This window comes from Lynx canadensis, chromosome A2 (assembly GCF_007474595.2).
Source record: "Lynx canadensis isolate LIC74 chromosome A2, mLynCan4.pri.v2, whole genome shotgun sequence".
Taxonomy (NCBI): Eukaryota; Metazoa; Chordata; class Mammalia; order Carnivora; family Felidae; genus Lynx; species Lynx canadensis.
The window spans coordinates 121,599,201-121,621,219 of NC_044304.2; the positions used below are offsets into that span (position 1 = coordinate 121,599,201).

Genomic DNA, 22,019 nt, shown 5'->3' on the forward strand with positions numbered 1-22,019 from the left:
GCTTTTCTTCTCAAGAATAACACCTGCATGATCTCCCCCATCTTCCTTCCCATCACACACACACACACACACACACACACACACACACACCCCTCTTTCCAGTTGCCCCAACACACCCAGAAGCAGGACCTTGGCATTCACTTTTCCGCCTGTCTACAATGCTTCCCTCCAGGACCCAGATGCTCATGAGTACCTCCCAACCCTCAAGACTATTCAGCAGTCACCCCAGCAAGGCCTCCCTAGCCATTTCACTGACAGTTTCAACCTCCAGCCAAACCCTCCTCCCTTCACGTTCAGACCCAAGCACCCTTTATATCCCCTTCCCTGTCTTCTTTTTCCTCCCTAGTGATTAACACTTTATAGCACATTTTACTTCTTTATCTTGTTTAATTTTCCCTCTCCTGGTCAGAAAGTAAGTTCTGTGAGGTCTGGGATCTGGGTCTGTTTTCTTCATGGCTATATGCCCGTTATGCCCAGAGGAGAGCCTAGCATTGGGTGGCTGCTCAAAACATATTTGAATGGTTGATGAATGAATATTCTTCAGGGCAGCTCCCACATTCAGTATTTTTTTTTCTTTTTTCTTTTTTAAGTTTTTTTAATGTTTTATTTATTTTTGAGACAGAGAGCATGAACAGGGGAGGGTCAGCGAGAGGGAGACACAGAATCTGAAACAGGCTCCAGGCTCTGAGCTGTCAGCACAGAGCCCAATGCGGGGCTCGAACTCATGGACCGCGAGATCATGACCTGAGCCGAAGTCGGCCGCTTAACCGACTGAGCCACCCAGGCGCCCCCACATTCAGTATTTTGATGTCAAAACTGGCTAACTTCAGAATGTCTACCCCCTAACGTACATACATAACTCTTGTCTCAGAACATACGTCCACACTTTGTAAGAGCCCTGCAGTCACGGAGTAGTTAGTACCAAGGCAGGGTCACAAAGTTAGTGTATAGTGATTTTTGCAGTGGAAACAAAATCTCAACCCCCCCATGGAATACATTAGGGAATCCCTGGTTCGAGGAACTTTAGCTAATGTTTTGTACTTTTTTTTTAAGTAGGGTTCATGCTCAACACGGGACCCTATGTGGGGCTTGAACTCACGACCCGGAGATCAAGACCTGGGCTGAGATCCCGGAGTTGGATGCTTAACGGACTGAGCCACCCAGGGGCCCCCAGTGTTTTGTGTTATTAAGCTGTCTTTCAACTGACACTGTGAAAAGGGCGTTTTAAGGTAAAATATTCTTTTAAGATGATTACTAAATTTGTAAGTGTATCACTAGCTTTTTAAGGTTATAACTAAAATGAAAGCAGTAGATTAAAAAATTCTTGTAAAACTTGTAGACTCTGAGAAGAGGTTCCAGGTAGAAAAACTGTAAGACTTCAAGATCTTTTAGGGACAAGAGTTCCAGGCCCGGGTTAGACTCTCTGAAAGGAACTGGTAGCTCATAGTAGCTAGCATTTTTTTTTTCTTTGTAAGATGAGTTTTTCAATATTGCAGGATTTTAAAAGATTAAGTGAGAAAGTACCTGGAAAAACATTTAGTCCAGTCTGCCACACAGAGAGGCAGGTGGTGTTCACTTCTTTCCTTTCTCCCTCCAAATTCAGCGCACTGAGACATCCGGACCTGCTACTTGTACTAATTTGTGTACCGTCTAGTTTGATCAATTCCAATGAGCTTTGGTAGAAGTTGCCTCCAGCAATCTCACTTTAGAAAACTACTTCCTATCCTGGGCACCACGAGTTGAGAGTCCAAGGGACTAGGATTGTGTAAATTCAGTGGTTTTCAGATGTGTGCTTTTTGGAACCCTTTGCTCAAATGAAGTGTCTCTTGGAACGCTGACATTTCCTGGATCCTGGCAATTCAGGGCTGGGGCAGACAAGGCCCTGCCCTCGTGCCCGTCATGACCTACTGGAGACCCAACCTTCGTACAGGGGGTGGGGCAGGGAAGGCAGAGCCGTGCTTCGCAGGGGTGAGGTGGTCACGGTGGGAGACACAGGGAGCCAAGGGTCTTGCGTGCCAGGGAAGGAACACGGGAGGGAGAAGGGCCTTGTGGGCTGGTGGCTCCCAGGGCCTTTCTGTGTGAGAAGCACTCCTGGAGCCTGTTAAAAGTGTGAATTCACACCTCCTGGGGTCATGTTCCAGGAGGTCTGGAGTGGGCTCAGAAACCTGTGTGACGCAGAACGCCCCATGCTTCTAACACACAGGCAGGTTTGAGCACCGCCGATGTAGCAAACTCTTGAATTAGCTACATGAGAGCGTTTTTATTTTATCTTGAGGTCGTGGGCATTTAAACATGGGTCTGTGGTTCTTTTGAGGATTTCTGTAGAAATTTTGTGCACTATTTAATGCACAGTATTTGTACATTTTATACGTTTATATTTTTCTTTTTAATTTTTTCAAGTTTATGTATTTTGAGAGAGACAGAGTGAGTGGGGAAAGGGCAGAGAGAGGGAGAGAGAGAATCCCAAGTGGGCCCCACACTGTCAGCACAGATCCCGACGTGGGCCTCGAACTCACAAACCACGAGTTCATGACCTGAGGTGAAACCAAAAGTCTGATGCTTAACCAACTGAGCCACCCAGGTGCCCCTATTTTTTCTAGGTAGGGAAAAGAATCCATTACAATTCCAAGGAAGGGCCTTTTCCCCCTCATTCCTTCAGTTGTAAATGTTGAGAAAAACAAAGGCGGGAAAAATATGACTAAGAATAAATCATCTTACAACTTGTGGCCCACTGTTGTACATCTGAGACACGCAGAACATGACATTCTTAAAGGGTCTCATGACTAATGTCTAGATTTACCAGTTAATGAAGGGTAACCTTATCTTGACAATAGCCAGACCTTCAAGGTCCTGTAGACCTCACCTTCAACATACACGAATTCCTTAGAGACTCACTTATTCATCACCCCCGCTAACTAAAAAGAGTAGAATCAGTCACTCCTTGTAATCACAAGTGCAGTGTGGCCCCGTAGGTCCTGTCCTGGTGCTATAATGAAAGCACCTTTTTTCACTGGGAAATGTTTCAAGAATTCTTTCTGGACCTTCACACTCCACACTCCTGCATTATTACTTTTTTTTAATTTTTATTTTTTGTAACATTTATTTATTTTTGAGACAGAGAGAGACAGAGCATGAGCAGGGGAGGGTCAGAGAGAGAGGGAGACCCAGAATCCAAAACAGGCTCCAGGCTCCGAGCTGTCAGCACAGAGCCCGACGAGGGGCTCGAACTCACGGACCGCGAGATCATGACCTGAGCCAAAGTCGGATGCCCAACCGACTGAGCCACCCAGGTGCTCCACACTCCCGCATTATAAAGACCTTAGCATTTAGGTGTGCAATGTTAAGGGGGTGGGGGCAGCCAAGAATCTGTTTCAAACTGAGGACTGAGATAGATTTGGAGCCACAGGGCCGGGGGAGGAACAGAGAGGAAGGAGAGGCACAGACTCCATAGTGCATTCTTTGGAAAGCCCCGAAAGGGTAAGATATTCAGGCCAAGCAGGAAGAATAAGGAAAGGAGGCATCTGCAGGGCTCCTCAATAGGTCCACCACCAGTCTTCTCCAGGGGACGTGGAGACCAGAACTGGGGAGAAGCAGGAAGAAAAGATAAGTCTTAGGATTTCCCTGTCTTCTTGGGCAGAGGGGCCTCCGTGGGGATGCGTGATGCTGGCCTGTTTATTGCACGCGGTTGGGCCTCAGCGAGCCAGAGGAGGCCTTGCTCGGTGCCCCGCAGATCTGATTACGAAGCACAATTAACTACTGTCTTGTTTTCACAGCAGAAGCAGAGTCCGTTTTCTTCTGGAGCTAGGATCAGCTCCCCCTGCCCCTTCCTGCTCACTCACGTGCCCAGCAAGACCAGATACGGGGCTTTGCCTTGGAAGGGACCTTTGCGCTGGTTGTTTTTCCAAAGTGCAGTAGCTAACATTCCGGACTTTCTGTGGCCCTGGCTTTCTTCCTTCATTTCTCCAGGCAGCATGTGTGGCCTGTGCTGCATACTCAGACCAATGTGGGGTTTCAGCAAAGCGATCGTACAGTTAATCCTCTAAGCCAGGACGTGTGCTTGGGAGAGCTACTTCGACTCCTCCAGCACAGGACAGCAGGCACAGCCCTAGATGGGTGGGGCACAGGTCTGGTCGGCCCAACTCTACCCTGTAGGAAGTCAGGGCCCATCAAGGCCTGGGGGCCCCTCAGCCTGAGACTGATGGATGGTCTTGGAAGGATGTGGGGGTGCTCTTCCAATTTCCTGCCTGCATGCGGAGAGGGGGATGCCCGCAGGCTGGGCCTGGCCCCCCCCCCCCCCGGTTCTGGTGGTGAGGGGAGATATGGAGCCGGAGAATGGATTTTCTCCCCCTTTCAAAGCTCATAGGTCTCTGGGATTCTTTGTGTCTTTGATCTGTCCTGCTGGCACTCAACGCTGGCCTGTGAGTTACTAGCAAATACGAAAGGCCAGTTTATTCAATGAATATTTCTAGAGCTCCTCCTGTGTGCAGAGTTCTTGCTGTGGCCGTAAGTAATGGCACATGCCTTGAGCAGTTCCCAGCCTGGTGGCGGAGCCTGGCAAGGATTGCCCTGGGAGCTCCTAGAGGGGCCTTGTCTGACTGACACTGGTAGGACGGCTTCCTGGAAGGGAGGCTCTTCGGGCTGAGTCCTGTAGGATGGACGGGATTTGCCAGATGGAGTCCACCGTGGTGGTTCTGTGGTGGGGGAAGCATGCTTCAGCTCTGTGGGAGGGCCTCAAGCTCTGAGCAAAGAAATCCCTGCCGACAAAATCTGGGGAAACTCAGTCAACACGGGGCAGTGATCTCAGGGCGCTCTCCGCCCATTCCCCCTGCTAACTGACTTCTCTAGGTAGGGTGGCTCCCTCAGGAGATTTAGTGGCATCTCAGGGGGCAAAGCCTGGAAATCATACTAAGCATATTGATGGGAAAATTTACGTGTTCTGTACCTGCTTCTTTCCCTCCTGCTACAACTGCCTTCCCCTAGAGGCTTCCAGAAAGGCAGGCGAGGTCACTCACCTTTCCAAAGTGGTACATGTGTGCGTGTTGGAAAAAGGAGACGAGACGTTTCCTTGTTCCACGGCTCCCACGCCAGACAGCAACAGAAACGCCTGGGGGGCTTGTTAATGTGCAGATTCCCAGATTCCACCCCGTCTGGAAATAGAGGTTCCCAAAGTCTCTTCTCAAAGAGCAGCCCAGTCGGTTCCCTTGAGCCACCCAGGCGTGTTCTCAGAGCTGTGGGCCCCTGGCCAGCCTCTTTTCCACAGACTTCTCCCTGACCCCGGCTGAAGCGTCACGCTAGGAAAGGACTCCCTTGGGCCTTGCAGCCCCAGACATACCCCGCGTCAGCCTCAGACACGTGAAGGGGAACCTATTGTGCGACAGCCCCCTTCCCACCCAGCTGCCTCACTGCCCACCGTGGCAGTCCCGGGTTCCCCGGGCAGTGGGAGAAGGGAAAGGAGTAGGGGAGGGCATCCGAGGTTCTTGTGTCCCCCAAACCTTGTCTGGCTTGGGGCCACCATGGGTGTGGGCTCAGAGAGATGGAAGAAACAGGAAGCTGAGGAAAGGGCCGGCTGCAGAACCTGACTTGTTTTCAGTCCTCGGACCCGACCCTCTTCTCCCCTCACCACAACACATGGACGTGGACACCAGGGATCCAGCCAGGCGGGGACACAGAGCACATCCTTTCTTCTGCTTTTTGCCTTGTACTGTTTGGGAGCTGTTTCTTCCCAACTAGATTCTGAGTTTCTTGAAGCAGGAACCTTGCGTTATTAGTGGTGTTATTTCCATACGTGGCACAGGGTGGTGTCCAGGAAATGGGGAGTGACCGACGGATGGGCGCGTGTGTATCTAGTGTCTGGGTGCACCCGTGCGTGTCTCCAGGGGTCTCTCCGGATCCCTCTGGGCCTCCCCGTGTGGCCCCAGGAGTGTTTGCCTCCACGTCTGTGCACCTCTGTGTGTCTCTGGCTACGGACCTCCACATATTGGTGGTCAGTTTCTGTGAGCCTTCATTCCGCTCTGTCCATTTTCCTTCCTACTGCTAGTTAGCCTCCTCCACGGGAAACCGGGGGTCTGGAGGCTTCAGGCCGTGGGTAGCACCTCCCCCACAGACCCTCCCAGCAGGGAAATGTCAGCTCACCTTCCACCTCCCACCCCACAGATGCTCCACACCTGCCATGCCTGCCGGCATCATTGCCGTCCACAGGCTCATACCCCAACCAGGCACTTCGTGGCCCCACTTTGCTGCATAGCACTCAGGTGCGTTGGCCAGCGGTTAACCTCTCCTGGCTCAGCCCAAGGGCCAAGCAGCTCCCAGATGCCCCTGCGTAGCCAAGCCCTTGGGGAAGGCTGATGGTTTTCATTTTTTTTTTTTTTTAGCCAGATTTAAAGAGGACTTAATCAAGTGGCTGACACATAATTTTTGAATGATAGATCACGATGCAGTTTTTGGCATCCATCTGGGGAGTTCAGAGAAGTGCGTGACCTCTACTTATTTATGTGCAAAGGCTTCTCAGCGTGTGGGGATATAAAAATGAAGAAAAGAAAAAAGAAAAGAAACGATGCTGAGTCCTGATTTCGTTCTGGCAATAAATATTCACCCATGGATTCATGAACGATGAAATGCCTATCCATTCCATTAAGATGTGTTTCCAATACATTTCCCTTTTGAGGTTTAACATCGACTTACAAAAACGTTTAGTGTCTGTGTTGTGTGATTCAATTGTATACTATATCTTATATGAAAAATAGTGGTAACAACTCAATCTGGAAGACGTTTTCAAAAAACTTACAGATTTCGATCGCAGAAAATTAAATATTTCTATTTCAATTTATAAATATATTTTGTGGCAGAGAAGTATGATAAGGTGAGCAAAGAAAGACTTTCAACCATAAAAATCCTGCATTACTAGAAAATTCCATAGGGGAAATGGAATGAAGATACAAGTTCAAAGTGAAAAGGAACAATGTAAAATTTTTTGCTGTTGAGGGAGAGTTAGCTCGTTAGCATGTTTTTTTAAACAGGTGAGGGTGGTTATTAAATCACTGTTGTGTTGGGATTCTGAACGATGTATTTTAAAGTGTTGTGGCAGGTTTGTGTTAAAATGTGAATATTTGCCAAATGCCAGATATCACTCTCTCTTGCACATTTAAAAATGTATGTAGAAAATACTAGATGTCAACTTAAAAACATGCAAGATGGGATACCGGATTACAAAAAAAAAATGTTTTGGGGGTATTCCTAGAGCAAAAGCCCTTTTGAATCCTGGCCTGATGGCTCCTCAGTCCCTTCCACTCCCACCATCTCCTGGAAACTCCCTCATGGTTGTTCACGGAGACTGTTGGGGCCTTGTCTACACTTGCCTCTGGATTTCAGGACACTGGCCTTTGGGACGGGCTGCGGCCTGCTGTGTGAATTGCACCCGTCCCCTGTGCTGAATTAAACTGCCCTTGGTTGGGGAGGAGGGGCAGACACTGTCCCGGGGAATGATAATGGACAGACCTGCAGACACACAGGTCAGAGATGGAGAACCAGCCCTAGGCCAGGGCCATGGGCTCTGCAAATGAGAATGGATCCAGCCCCCCATCCTTGGCCACAGCACCCCTTCGCATGCCTGGTTGACTTGACCTGAGGGGAGGCTGTTTCCACAGAGGCATGGTTTATTTCGCAGAGAGCAGAGACGTGGTTTCTGAAGGGGAGGCTGAAATGAAGCCCAGTCTGAGGTGGGGGTTGGGAGATTGGTTCTAATCATCAAAGACCCACTTTGGTTTCTGATATTCCAGTCCTGCTCCTTGCCCCTCGGGGGAGTGGGGGGCAGCCTCCTCCTCCCTTGTCCTGCACTACACCTTCTGGTTGGCCTAACAGTGTATGGCTGCCCTAACTGTGTCTTCCTCCCCACAAGTTCCTCCCCAAGGTCCTGAGCCTGTGGAGAAGAGGTCTCCCAAGACAGGAAGCAGCATCCTTCCTAGGACCCCAGGGACAGGAGCATGGCTGGGGAGGGGCAGAGAGATGACCTGGTCTGGGATGGGGGGTAGGTGAGAGCCCCTGGGATGAAGCCAAATTAATCCTTTACTTCCTATTGCACCCTCAACCGCAGAGGGCAGCACTGAGCAACGGAGGCAGAAGGCAAGGAGGGCCAACCGCATTGAAGGGGGCAGTGGGGACCCCCGGCTCTGCTGAGAACTAGCTGTAGGACTTGGGCAGGCCCCTCCTGGCTCGGGGCCTCAGTTTCCTCATCTGTGAATGGGGCTACGGTGAGGATGCAGTGAGAGGCTGGTGTGGGCAAATGCCTGAAGACTTGTAAACTGCTCCTCTGGCGGGGGGGGGGGGTGGTTGGTCCCTGTGACTCCCCTCTGCTCCCTCTGCACTGACACTTCCGGCCCAGCCGGCCCTGGCTCCTGAGAGCCTCTCACGCCGCCTGCCGCACAGCCTCTCTCCGGCTGGCCGGGCTGGCCGGGCTGGTCTCTTCCCTCCCTTCCGCCCCCACCAGGGCCCGCGCAGCAAGGTGAACCCAGAGACAGGCGCCAGACAAGGATGGGGAAGCTGTCCCTAAGGTGGAGTGATGGGCGAGCGGGGTGGCGGAGGGGTCACACGGTGGCCGTCTGCTTGATGCTGTGGAAGCTGATCCGTGTGGGCGACGTGGGGATGGACGTGGCCCGGGCCACGGGCACTCGGAGGGAGTGGTGGTCCTGCCAGCGGTGCCACCTCTTTCTCACGGCCGAGCGCACCTGCGGGAGAGGCAGAGGCTCAGCCGGGCCGGGGGGGCCAGTCCTGGGACCCAGAGTCTTCACCCCTGCCCCTCGCAGGGCCTTTCAAGGGAGGTGGGGCGCCCTTCTGACCGCCACCCTCACACCCAGGCACTGGCTGGTTCCAAAGGCAGGTCCTCCCCCTGAAGCCCCTGTTGGCCTTGGAATCTCAGCCTTGGCGCCTCTCCCCTCCTCTGCACTGACCAGGGCCCTCTGGCCTCATCCCTCTCCTGGAGAAGCTCCTAGCCCCCACTCTTCTTTGGGACACCCTGCCTTCCCTGCCCCATCCCTCTGCCACCTCATTGCTATGGTGGGACCACAGCAGCTTCTCAGATCTGCCTCTCGCTCTCCTGGGGCATCTGCCGAACTGTGAGCTCCTCGTGCATACTCAGCATCGCTCTCCCTCCTGAAAGTCCTTCCTCCAACCTCCTCCACCTGCTGACAGACCCTGCCTCACTGGCCACAGCATGTGCTGCTGAGATGGAGAGCCAACGGTTCTATTCGTTTCAAAACCTGACTGTCGCTGATGCCGTATTATTCTCATTTGCATGGTAAGAATTTTTCTGCACAATGGATCATGTTCCCCATATGCTAGCTTAGCACACGGCTGGACAGAAGAAATGCCCCAGAGACATTCACTGTTTGTTTGCTTTCACAGCTCTTTCTCTCCCTGCCCTCCAGCCCCGGCCAGTCTCCACTGCTGGACTTCGCCATCTGCGGTCTGCATTCATCGACCGAGACCTAAGCGAGCAGAGACACCCCACCGTCATCCCCTGCGTCGGCAGGTGACGTGCCTCAGGATGGCACTGGCCCTCCTCCTGTTTGGAAGCTCTCAGCACCTGGGGACTGTGTCTAGTCTTTGCCCCATAACCCACCGTGTGTCCTCAACCACCACCGGCCTGTGTGAGCATCTCTCCCAAGCTGGTCACACTAAGATTCTGGGTTTTGCGAGCTAACCAACCAGGCCGCCCCCGGTGCCTCGCTCCCTGGAGCTGGCCTGAGGGTGTATGGTCCTCCCTGTGGTGGGGGAATGTGCTGGTGTCTTTCCTGCTCCCTGGGTCCATAAAGGCCTGGCTGCGCGGCTCACACCTGACTCGCTCCCGGAATGCTTTCCCCTGTCACGCCTGTGTTCTGCTTCCCTCTCCTATGGGACCCCTGCAGCCCGGGCTCCTCTGCTCATTGCTCGTCCGGCTCTCCGAGTGCATTTGTGAAGCGCTGGCGTGTTGTTTCTGGCCGGCACGGCTGGCCGTCTAAACTGGTTTGAGACCCTCAGGCAGGATTCCCGTTTCCCGAAGTCGGGTGGTAGAGCTCGGCAGAGCCAGGGGCCCAGGCACTTCCAAAAGGCTGGGCCACTCCACCGGAGTGGGAACTGAGGACTAACCCGGAGCCTGGTCTCCTACCTCTCCATTGAAGAAGCAGTAGAAGACAGACACAAAGAAACCCTGGAAAGGAAGGAGGGAGGCGTCAGTGACTTGCTTGGCGAGCCGTGCGGCAGGGCCGGCCCGGAACACTCTGCCCCCGAGGACCCCAGAGGCTGAGAGCCGCGGGGAGCCCACCCCTCACGGCGCGGGTGTACTGGGGTCCACTGCAAGCGACAGGCTGCCACGAATCCTCAGAACAGGTGCCGGACCTTCGGTAGGTGCAGGCTAGGGTGACTGAGACCCAGTCAAGAGGGGAGCCCACCCTGGGGTGGGGGTGCCAGGGGCCGGGGCTCAGGATTAGTGTGTGCATGCATTCGTATTGCAGTGTGCACATATATACACCAGTCCCGGGGGAAGTCTCTGTGAGGACACTGGTGCCCGAGCGTTCTAGGGCAGGAAGGAGTCCCCATCAGGTCACACGCCCCACCTGGAATGACTGCAGGAAGGAGTTGAAGTAGACGAACACGATCTGCGACAGGTCGTCCTCCCCAGGGTTGACGAAGAAGAGCATGTAGGTGATGCCCAGGAGGGGCAGGAGAACCAGGGTGGCCTTCACTGCCTTCCTGGGGGGCGGGGGTGAGAGGGTGACAGGACTGGTCTGAGACCACACTGCAGGCAGGGCCCCACTCAGGTGCCGTTTCTTCTGGGACCCCTCAGCAAGCTCCCCGGCTGAGGACCAGGAGGACTAAGAGGGCCCGGCCGGAGGCAGGCTCCCCTCGGGGGGCTAAGGCGCCCACGCTCACCGGTACTGGATTGTTTCCGATGTGGTGGATGCTCGCAATTTCGTCATTAGGATCCTGACGATGTTGAAGAGAAATACAAAGTTGATCTGGAGGGGGAGGCAGGGAAAAAGGAAGGCCCATGAGGTGGGGAAAGAACCGACAGGCAGCCACTGACGCCTGGAGCCCACCGAGACGCATGCCCCGTGCACACATCCATCCTACCGGTCACCCCAGCCCCTGCCTGGGGGCCCGAGGCCTCTGTTTCTCCCACACCAGGACAGGCAGGCACTTTGCTCAATTCCTTGTCACCCGAGGGCTCCAGAGCCTGCTTCTCCACCTCCAGAGCCAAGAGGAAAAGCAGCCTTAGAAAGCAGTGAACAAGGGCACAAAGGCCACTTCTCCCGAGCCGCAGCTCCTCAGAGAGTCCCCAAGCCCCTGCCCCTGCCTTGTTGATTGAGGGTTCCCCTGAGGCCCTTCGACCCTTGGAGCAGACCTGGCCAGGAGTGACTGATCTCTCCCCATCCGTCCCCTGCATCCAGGAAAACTCTAGAACCGTCACAGACACATCTGAGGCCACGGAGATGAACGATCTGCTGGGCTGACTCCCAGGCTCCTGGAAGGACCTCATTTATCTTCATCCTGAGCCTCTTCCTCAGCATCAGAGCCCGCGCACGCAGCCTCTTCCTGGGACCTGCCCGTGGGGCCTCCTGAGTCATCCTCACGCTGTGTACGGTCACTGTGGGCCGCAAGCGTCCCGTCCATCTGCGTCAGCTCGTCTGTGCGACTGGTCTGGGGCGGGTCGAACCTTCCGGTGGGTCTGTTCTCCGTGCCTGTGTGTGTTTGCCTCAGAGAGTGTGTGTTCGTGTGTGAGCGTGTATCTGGGGGCGTGGGCAATGCCAGTGTTTCTCTCTATCCATCTCCGAGTGTGAGCAGACAGGAAAGTGAGACTCCCTTTCTTGGGAATCTCTGCCGAGAAAGTGCACATGAGTCAGAGGGTGTCTGCTGGCTCATGCAGATGCACACACACGAGTACATATGTGTGCACACGCGTACACACAAATTCCTCCCGTGTCTCTGTCCTGAGAATCCATCACTTCTTAAGCCCTCCTAAGTGCTGGGCATATACCAGGCTGGGAGTTGGGCTATACGGCAGACATGATCAACCACAGCCGGCTGCTCTCATGCCCATGGCCGCATGGCCAGGGTATGGGGCGGGAGGGATGCCTTCAGCCAGCGGCCCGCTGCGCTCTGCTTCTTCTTCAGGCCCCTGCGTTTCTGGTATATTTCCTTGGATCACAAGAGCACCCTAACACATAGGTCAATCCTAATTTTCTCGTACAAGTGATACAAAATACTTGACCTTTTCTGATTCTTTCTCACTTCTCTGAGAGTAGAGGCAATATATTCTCATTTCTGCCACATTCCCTGCATTATATCCATTTACCCATCATCTATCAACCCTCTACCAATTCATTCAATTACCCATCCATCATCCATCCAAGTATCTACTCAACAATCCAGTCATCAGTTTATCTACTCACCCGTCCATCCACCCACACACCCGTCCTTTCTGTCAGTGAGTTGCAGAGCACCTGCAGGCTGCAGGGTCCTGTCCCATGTGCTGAGGCAAAAGCAGGGACAGGGTCTGGTGTGGAGGATCTGGGAGATAAGGCCTTATCCTCTCTACTCCGTGAGGCAGGCAGTTAGTGATGCTGCCCCTGCCGCATCACAGCCTGGGTCTGTGCAGCCCGGAAGTCACTCTTCCCTTGTGAGCGTGGTTCCCAGCCTCCCCCTCCACCACACCTTCTCCACCTCACCCTCTCACAGGCACCTTCCCCCTCCTCCAGGGAGCCTCTCACCATCCAGCCCACACGGAGCTTTCCCTTCCTGGCCTCCCAACCCTGCCCCAAATCCCAGCTCTTCAGTGAGCACTGCTTACTGTCCCATAGCCTTGACCAGCCTGGTCTCTTCATTCATTCATTCATTCATTCATCTAACTGACTTGCTATGCGTCAGGCCCCTGCTCCCAGAAGTCTTGTGGTCTGGAGGGAGGGGGGACATGCATCTTTCCTAAGGGGTCAGAAAGGCCTAGAGAAATGGCACTGAAGGAAGGTGGGGGATTGTGTCCCAAGCAGAGAAAGGGCCAGAGGAGAAAGCCTTGGGGTGGGGGAGATAGGCCGGCCGGGGCCACTGCAGTGAGTCCAGACAGTGGAATCTATCTACCTCCTTCTACAACAGCAGCTGCAGGGCCCTCCCGGCCTGGGATGTTCCCAGGGCAGCCTGCGTGGCATAGGCTCTGGGAATGTTGAGGGGAGAGGGTGCAGGATGAGAGGGCAAGGCCAGACCCTGTGGAAAAACTCCCCCAGAGAAGTCCAGCCTCGCATCCTCCTGCCCCGTGTGTCCGGAAGCTCTGATGCCGGCAGCTTGGGTTCCCACTGGCGCGTTAGGTCCTCGTGAGGCGCTACAGGAAGAATGCCCCAGGCTGGTCAGAGCTCTGGCAGGTGGTGGGTGTCAGGCCCAAAGTGGGGGTCTGGACATTACGGCTGCTACCAGGACCGACACGGGAGGTTCGGCGTTCCCTAACGTGGCCCAGGACTCACACCATTCCAGGTTTTGTTTTAAGCACTACACAGCTACTCCTCAAGCAGCAGCTGTGATCATTATTCCTATTTTACAGATGGACAAACTGAGGCTCAGATAGGCTACATCACTTGCCCCTGCCACAGACGTAGAAGGCACTGGTGTCAGGATTCGAACTGAGGCAGCTGGCCTCGGCGTCCTTCTCCTCACTCCCACATCATGCTGCTGCTCCTGCAGGGGTTAATGAAATCTGGGCCAGACGGAAGGAACTAGAGTGAAGGCCCTCAGCACATGGCCAGGGAGGGGTGATCAGAGCTCAGGATAGCACCGCATGGCCCGTCAGCACAGGATCCAAACCTGTGGCTCCAGGGGCGGGGCAGTGCCCCTGTGTCCCGGGCCGCTGGTCCTCACGGTGACCCCATGAAGCAGGGACTGGCATCCTCGTGTTACAGGTAAGAAACTGAGGCTCCGAGCAAAGAGCTCCCTCGGGGTCACCCCGCAAATCCCAGGCGGCTGCCGCCAGTGCTCGTTCAGGATGCCACAGAGCATATCGCCTGCCACCAAGGCAGAGACGATGAACAGACGCAGCTCACTGGCTCTTAACCTCCAGCGCATGAGTCCCATGGACCCTCTCCACCCCTGCGAGGGGGAGGGTGCTTGCTGACTCCTGGTGCTCATGGGAGACCCTCCTCCAACTTCACTGTCACACGTGCAGTGGCAGGCAGGGAGGGAGGGAGAAGGAAAGGGGATGACATTTCTGCCTCCTGCCTTCAGACACGGTTCCCAGCCTTGGGGATGTCCTCTGCTCCCTCCAGTTCGGGTATCCAGTGGGTTTAATGGGGTGCTGCGAGGTTCCCCCTCTCACCGCTCCACAGTTCTCAGCCTCCTGTACTGCACATGCACCCGGGCAGTTAAACACGGCCAGCCTGCCTGAGCCCCGTGCATCCGTGGAGCCTGGTAACTTGTCAAGATGGAATTGGGGGTGCCCTCAAAACCTGGAGACCAGTCTGTAAAGCCCCTGGGGGCCTGGTCCTCACTGGATGCCTCTGTTTTCTCCTCCTGTTGGCATTTTCTAGGCAGGTGAAGCCTTAAAGGCCTACGTCCTGAATCCTATGATGCGCGGGGCCCTGGCTGTGCCATAGAGAACCAGACAACACACATCCCTGCTTGGCAGGGCCCCGGACACTGTGGTTCTCCAACTAGAGTGTGCACATCAAAGGTACTTGGGGCCATTGGTCCAAATGCAGATCTGGCCCCCTGCCCCAGTCATTCCCAGTGGTGGGTGAGGGGCCTGGAATTTCTATTTGGAACAGGGGCTGCTAGGACATTGCTGGGGGGAGCACCGAGCAAGGAGACTTTAGTCAGACCCGATGTGGCACACCCTGTAGGCATGCGGGGTTCCGGGGTTCCGGGGACCTGCGTTCACCAGCAGCTGCAGGGGACGTTTCTCGGCCTCAGGCTTCCTCTGGGGCGGGGGAGCTAGTTCAGCCTCAAAGCAGGGGACCTGGAAATATGGGGGTCTCCTGTCCACAGAGCAACCTCCACTGATGGGGCATGAAATGTGTAGATACGTAACCTAGCTTCCAAATCTTCCACGGGGAGCAGTTCTGAGACTCTTCTGCGTGGTTGCCTCCATGGAAGCCAGCTCGTCACCTCACCCTTTGTTGGTTTTCTTCCTTCCTTGTCTTCCACTCCCCCTCCCTCGCTGTACTTCCTTGGACCACCTTTCACTCGAACGCCTGGCACACGATCTTGTCACATGGCGCTAATTCTGGCTGTTCAACTGGCATTCGTGTGGCCCTGGGCAAGTTGCTTAATTAACCTCCCTAGCTCCTGCTTCCTCACCGGTCCAAAAGGGATACCACAGAACCTGTCTGAGAAGGTCGGCACAGGTTAAAATACTCATGGAGAGCCTGGTCCAGAGCGGAACCCAAGAAGTGCCACATGCCTTTCCCATGACAACAGCCTCCTACAAACTGAACCAGCCAATTCACTTCCCGGAACCCAGAAATAAGCTCTTTCATGTCTTTCAGCAGCAGAAATGCAGCTGTGAACCATTGGGGGAGGGCAGAGCACTGAGCACGTATCCAATGCAGAGGACAGGCAGGTGGTGGGTGACCGGCCCTGAGTCTCAGCTCAGCAGGCAGTTTCATCTCAGTTCCTTCATCTGTAAAATGGGCATCATAATTCCCGTTTCCAGGCAGTGACGATATGAGATTTGGAAGTAATGAAGACGGGGCTTCTGGACAGGCTCAGTCTGGAACCTGGAAGCCTTTTATGTGTGATGGCTGGCCGTGTGCTAGGCCCAAAGGGAGAAGCAAAGGGCTCTTGGACCGAGAGGTGAGGGCAGAAGCAGAGAAAGAGGCGTGGAACAACAGGTGAGGAGTGGGGGCTGGCACGGAGCCCTCCGTGCCTTTCTCCCCTTCTCCATTTCCTTACTGCTGCCCAACATCCTTGCAGCCGGGAGTCCCTCCCCACTCTTGCTGACCATCCCCCCCCCCCCCCCCCGCCCCCCAGGCCAGCCTTCCTTGGCAGGATCCCAGATTCACAAAAAGCCCTGTCCCTCCACGATGGGCTCTCAGCAGCTGGCTGGGAGGGGACGGGTCTCAAGGGGTTTCCATTCACACTGGGGGTAGGGATGAGTGACTCATTGCAGCTGGGACTCCAAGGACACTCACTACTTCTGCCTTTGAAATGAGGTGGACTTTCTGATGGTGGAATTTCAGGCAGTGGGTAGAAACCTCCCTAGTCATCTCTAGTGCATATACATCAAGGACACTCCAAAGATGGGGGTCATATGAATCCCAGAAGAAGTCACAAAAAGGAGGAGAGTCAGGAAATGAAAGAGATAAACACTCATTGTCTCCAAGGTAGACCAAAGAACCCCCGTTAGGCACCTGCTGTGTACAAGAGGAGGATGGCGATTGTATCCCACAAGGAGCGGGTGGCCCTTTAAGGAAGCTCGTGCATACAGGAGCCCGAAATTACCAAGCCTGAAATAAGTCTTACGTAAATGCCAATTTCTTATGGGGCTTTTTTGCATGTCTCTTTTTTAAAATGTGTGATATATAGTGGGTTCGCTTTTGCAGAACACAGCCTCTACTTAAACTCTACCTTAATTAAAGCTCGTTATGGATTAAAGATGTGGCGCAATTATACCTTAGATGTGAATACATTTGGCAAGGGGCGGGGAGCTGGACAAGGAACAATTGCTCATTACGCTTCATTCTGGTACCACTGCTCCAGGCTGGGGGCGGTGGGCTGGGCCCCAGAGGGGAGCGCTGGGGGCTGAGGAGGATGTTGGTCTGAGCTGAACAGAAGTCCACACCCCCTTCTCTTGCCACCAGCTGCCCCCTCACCTGGCTGTCTCAGGACCTGGCAAGGGGACGTCAGATATGGGAAGCGCTAGAATTCTGCCGGTCAGAACCATTCTCTGCCCAGAGAGAGACCCCAAGGGCCAGAGGTGACGGGGCTGTGCCAGGGCATGAAGCTGGAGAAGGGATAGCGGGAGGGGGTTGCCGGGAAGTGGGCTGGTGAGTACGGAGTGTGTGCAGGGGCCATTCCAGGCCATGTCTTCCCCAGCATCCCTGCTGGGTAGGTCCTCTGCTGTCCTCCGGGTGCCCTCCCCATCCCAGTCCCCACTGAGGACCTACCAGGAGCACGAGGATGATGGGGCCTTGGTAGATATAGTCCACCAGGTCACCAGGCTCCTTGCCAAACCAGCACCTGCAAAGACGGGGTGGCTGTGAGTGGCCTGCTGAGCGGTAGTCTGGGCACCACAGTAGACCTGGGCCCAGGGTTCTCCGGCTTGACCCTTCCTGAGACCCAGTCTCTAGGGCTGTGCCTTCCCCAAAACCGTGGGACCTTCTTGGCTCACCCCCGGGCTGCCTTTTACCTTCCATGGAGGGCCTGGTCTCCCCAGCTGGAGACCTGGGTCTCCTCCTCCTCCTCCCTCCCCTCCTCATTCCAGACTGCTGGGCCCAGGGCGGGCCATGCAGGAGGCTCGTGAGTGATGGGACAGCCAGTCCCCGCCTCGCTGGCCCAGGGCCCAACCACCCTGTACCACCTGTTTCTGCATCGCCTGGAACCTGCCGCCCCACGTGCCAGGTACTCGGCTGCACAAAGCAACAGATGTAGAGGCGGGAGCGGTCTCTGGGCCTGAACTCTGGCCTTTCTCTGAGCTGAGCCTCATTCACCCAGTGAGAGGAGCCCACTGCTCCCAGGGGCTTGGTTATTCTCTGGGGATGCCGGCGGGTGGAGAAGCTCGAGTCCAGGGGAAGGGTGGGCCCGGGACACAGTCTGGCTCTGTCAACAACTCCTGCTGCACCTCAGGAAGGTCCACGTGGACTTTGGGCAATTCTGGCTGTGTCCTCGGAAACCTTAGAGGTCACCCGGTGCACACGGCCTTAGACAGGGATCTGCCCCTGGTACCTGCCAGCACTGAGGTTTCTTTTTTTTTTTAATTTTTTTTTTTTTCAACGTTTATTTATTTTTGGGACAGAGAGAAACAGAGCATGAACAGGGGAGGGGCAGAGAGAGAGGGAGACACAGAATCGGAAACAGGCTCCAGGCTCTGAGCCATCAGCCCAGAGCCTGACGCGGGGCTCTAACTCACGGACCGCGAGATCGTGACCTGGCTGAAGTCGGACGCTTAACCGACTGCGCCACCCAGGCGCCCCCAGCACTGAGGTTTCTGATCTTTGCTTCAACACCCCCTTGGACGGGAATCTCACTACTTTACAAGGCGGCCTTCTTACTCTTGGGTAGTTTTTATCATCAGGAGCTCTTTCCGATGTTGAGCTCTTGGAGCCCACCCAACTCTGCCCCTTGCTCCCAAATCCCATGCTTTCTCTCGCCTCGGAGACCCCTTGGAGATTTTTATCCAGAGACTGACATTCCCCTGTCCCCTCTATTTTCAGCTGGAGGTACCCAACTTCCCAGCCACTTCTTGGCTGACATGTGGCCAGAACTGCCATCATCTGGGTGTGGCTTCTATATCAGCAACTCTGGTGCAGGGAGGGTCCCAAGATAGGACAATGTACCCTCGGCAGAGACTGGGAGGCCTGAATAAAACAAGCATCCACTGCCCTGGTCCAGGGGTTTGTGAAAAAGGCTCAGTGACACAGCCTTGGATGTGCTCTAGGCTGAAAGCCTCCTGTATATACCCTTGGCCAGACCTGCCACTCCGAGGGGGAGGCCTTACCAAAGGCCAAAGGCCTTACCAAAGGGGGTCAAGCGTTAGGACACTTAAAGGAGCCATGGCTCCTAACTCAGATCAACAAAGTTGACTTGACATCTACCACTTGAAATCCTGGGTGCCAGGGATTTTTTTTTTTCTTCAATTTTTAAGACAATGGGAAAATAAATCTGTCCTGGAAGGACTTCATTTCCTGCCCCATGGCTTGGCTGAAGCCCTTGGCTGACCTTTTCTGACACCCTGCGGACCCCTGTGACAGGTCAGTCCTACTTACTGTTCATTTTCATAGTAGAGTTTGCCAACGGCCCAGGCGATGATGATGGGGCAGGGGATGCCTGAAAGAAGGACACACACAGGCTACAGCGAACAGACAGACGGACAAGGACCCTCCTGTAGAACACAGGGTGAGGGGACCACAAGGGGCCTGGAACCAATCGCCAAGCGCATGGCCATCCATGGTCCCAGGAGGGGCCTGCCCTAGACCCTGACCCCACCCTTCCCCCTCTCAGCATCCCCCTGCTAAACAGGTCAGACAGATGAGGGGATGGCACGGTTTTCTGAGATTGTTGGATAGAGAAGTGATGCTGGCTGGGTTCTCTTTCCCGGCGAGAGACAAAGGTCCTTGGATTGGCCTTTCCAGGCAGAGAGAGGAGGGCTACTTGTAAAATGTTCTTTTGGAGGGACAATTTGCTCCTTCCTCACCAGCAATGGAAGGGAGTGTGCATCCTCAGACTGTCCTGGGGACAGCAGGCAGGGCTGTGGACCTGTCCTTGGACCCAAGATGAAGGGAGGTGACCTTGTCAGCAGTGCCCCCTCCCCACCAGGCCCTGCGGCCTCCCCGGGAACCTCACACCATCCGATGAAGAGGAAGAGCCACTTGCGCAGGCGCTCGGTGGAGTAGGTCATGACAATGGCCGTGTGCAGGTAGCAGCCCTCCACGAACATCCAGAAGAAGTTGGTCACCACGAAGTAGTTGAAGATGGTGGTGATGCAGCGGCACCAGACCTGAACGGGGCAGGCGGTGGTCAGGGGCCGCCTGGGGCCGGGGCCCAAGTGCGCCACGGGCGCCCATCTGAGTTGTCTAGTGGACATGGTGTTAAATACCCTTGAATCTCGCTCTGGGAAGTTTCAGCCGCCGCCATTTCTCTTTCATGGTTTTGGAACCAGTTAAGGCGCCGGTCTGCCCTGGTTCCTTCTTTGGCGTCTCCCCAGCACTTTCTAATCTCCCTTTTTAACAGAGAAAGAGGGACCCTGGCTCTGAGCTTTCTGCAGGCAGGGGCTGGAACTGAACAACACTGTGGTGTTTTCGTGGTCATTTTTCTGAGAGTCACCTTCAATCCCCAGCAAGTCAGACTGGTGTCCACTCAATATGAAATTGCATGTAGGAAAAAAGGAGGGGGATCAATGAAAAGAAAGTTGTTATGTAAATAACAGAACGGGGTTCATGAAGGGGAGCTGTAGCTATGGAGAGGTTCTGTAGAATCTCCCGTTTGGGAAGATTCTGGGCTTAGTATGATCACTGCTGGCTACGGAGGGAGACTCACCAACGCCGGGCGAGTCGACACATCCCTCTGAGCCTCAGTGAGACATAGAGAAAGTAAGAATGCCATCTTACAGGGCGGTTGAAGAAGATGAGAGTGGCTAAGGCAGGCACCAAGAAATGAAGGTTACGTTGCCATCTGCCTTCCCGGCAGAGGGAAGGGGATTGGTCCTTGTCCCTTTGAGCAGGGCTACTTTCCTGATACCCTGCAGACTGAAGGTGGGCATGCAGACAGACAGAAAGCCTGTCCGGGGCCACAGCAAGCCACGGCCAGGCCTCAGGCCTCCAGGCCAGACCTCTACTCAGCAGACCCTCCCTGGCCATCTTTCCCCAGGCTTCGTCCCCAGGCATACTCAGAGCCGAGGCTGAGATAAGGGAATGGTGGTCAGAAGAGCCCAAGTTCTCTGCCCCCACCTCCCCGTGGACGGCGCATCCCCTCTCTGGCTGGCTCAGACGGCTGTCAGATGGTCCTGTGCTGCTCTGGTCTCTGCCTCTGCAGCTTTCCCCCATGGTCCCAGCCCTGATCTTGGGCCCCATGTGGTTGTCTGTCTCCTTTCTCAAAAAGTCCTGCTGAGGGGGGAAGCTAAAGATCCCCTCCTCCCAGCCTTGCTTTGTCTCCAAGTTAAGCGACAGTTTATAAGCTCAAACTAACATCGGGCTGCAGCATACCCAAAATGGGGTTTAACTCAGTTAGCACTGAGGCAGGGCTTAATGTGGGGCCAAGTTAAGGGTCAAGCCAGGCCGCATGTCGGCGCAGGCCCGCTGTCCAAAGAAAATGTATTGAGAAGTCTCTGATGGTGTGCCACAGAACTCTGTGCTTGGCCTCATTAGTCTGAGTGGCCTGGACATACGTAGTACAGTGGCAGTTGACGCAAATCCAGGGGCACATAGCAAACACATGGGGTGGCCCGGTCAAGATCCTGCTGGCTCAGATGTAGAGGCATCAGTAAAGACTCACATAACCTGGGGTGCCTGGGTGGCTCAGTCGGTTAAGCGTCCGACTTCGGCTCAGGTCATGATCTCACGGTCCGTGAGTTCGAGCCCCGCGTCGGGCTCTGGGCTGACAGCTCAGAGCCTTGGAGCCTGCTTCGGATTCTGTGTCTCCCTCTCTCTCTGACCCTCCCCCGTTCATGCTCTGTCTCTCTCTGTCTCAAAAATAAATAAACATTAAAAAAAAAAAAAGACTCATATAACCTCCCTGAGCCTCAGTTTCCATGTCTGTGTCATGGGGAAAATAATCCCTACAGGCGTCTCATTGGAATTAAGCGACATAAAGCTCAACAGAGCCAACTTCCAGCCTCTTCTTCTCTAAAGGGTCTTTGGGAGGCCCTGAATTCAGAAGATGGGGCGTGGGACAGGATCAACCAGTCTTGCGTGAGTTTAGTGCTGCTTCCAAGACCCGGGCCTGGCAGTGCCTCCCTGCCCCCACCCCTACCCAGCCCTGACTCTGGCCCCAGCTCTGGAGGGATAATGACTGGGGCAGAGGTGAGCTCAGGCCAGGCCTACACCTGAGGACTGGGCCTGAGAGGGTGCCGCCAGAGCCCGGACCCCGCCCCCCCCGCCCAGCCCCAAGCCTCAGCCCAGTGACCTCGTTGCTCTCATGCACTTCGTGGTCGATGAGCTGCAGCAGGAACCACATGATATTTCGCAGGATAAAGGTGGTGATGAGATTCCAGTGAATCACGTTCCGCAGACAGCGGATACTCCTGTGGGAGGCCCAGGTCAGGGGTCAGCCGGGGACGGGGAGTCGGTGGAGATGGGCTCTGCCCGGGGTCAGGGACCAGCGGGAATGGCGCCTCCCAAGGCCAGGTAGAGACTCCA

The 22,019-nt window shown here is 54.8% G+C and overlaps 1 protein-coding gene across 2 annotated transcripts in view; it reads right to left on the reverse strand.

Moving 5' to 3' along the window:
- Positions 1 to 8,579: 8,579 nt before the first annotated feature.
- The window catches only part of CRHR2 (corticotropin releasing hormone receptor 2), a 45,348-nt gene continuing 31,908 nt past the window's right edge, over positions 8,580 to 22,019 (reverse strand). For both annotated transcript variants that reach the window (XM_030295197.1, XM_030295207.1), the window contains 8 exons: positions 21,787 to 21,904; positions 19,510 to 19,663; positions 18,933 to 18,993; positions 17,115 to 17,187; positions 10,903 to 10,988; positions 10,587 to 10,722; positions 10,139 to 10,180; positions 8,580 to 8,720 (listed from right to left, as the gene is read on the reverse strand). In XM_030295197.1, the coding sequence (XP_030151057.1) occupies positions 8,580 to 8,720; positions 10,139 to 10,180; positions 10,587 to 10,722; positions 10,903 to 10,988; positions 17,115 to 17,187; positions 18,933 to 18,993; positions 19,510 to 19,663; positions 21,787 to 21,904 (811 nt within the window). The remainder of the gene's footprint in view (positions 8,721 to 10,138; positions 10,181 to 10,586; positions 10,723 to 10,902; positions 10,989 to 17,114; positions 17,188 to 18,932; positions 18,994 to 19,509; positions 19,664 to 21,786; positions 21,905 to 22,019) is intronic.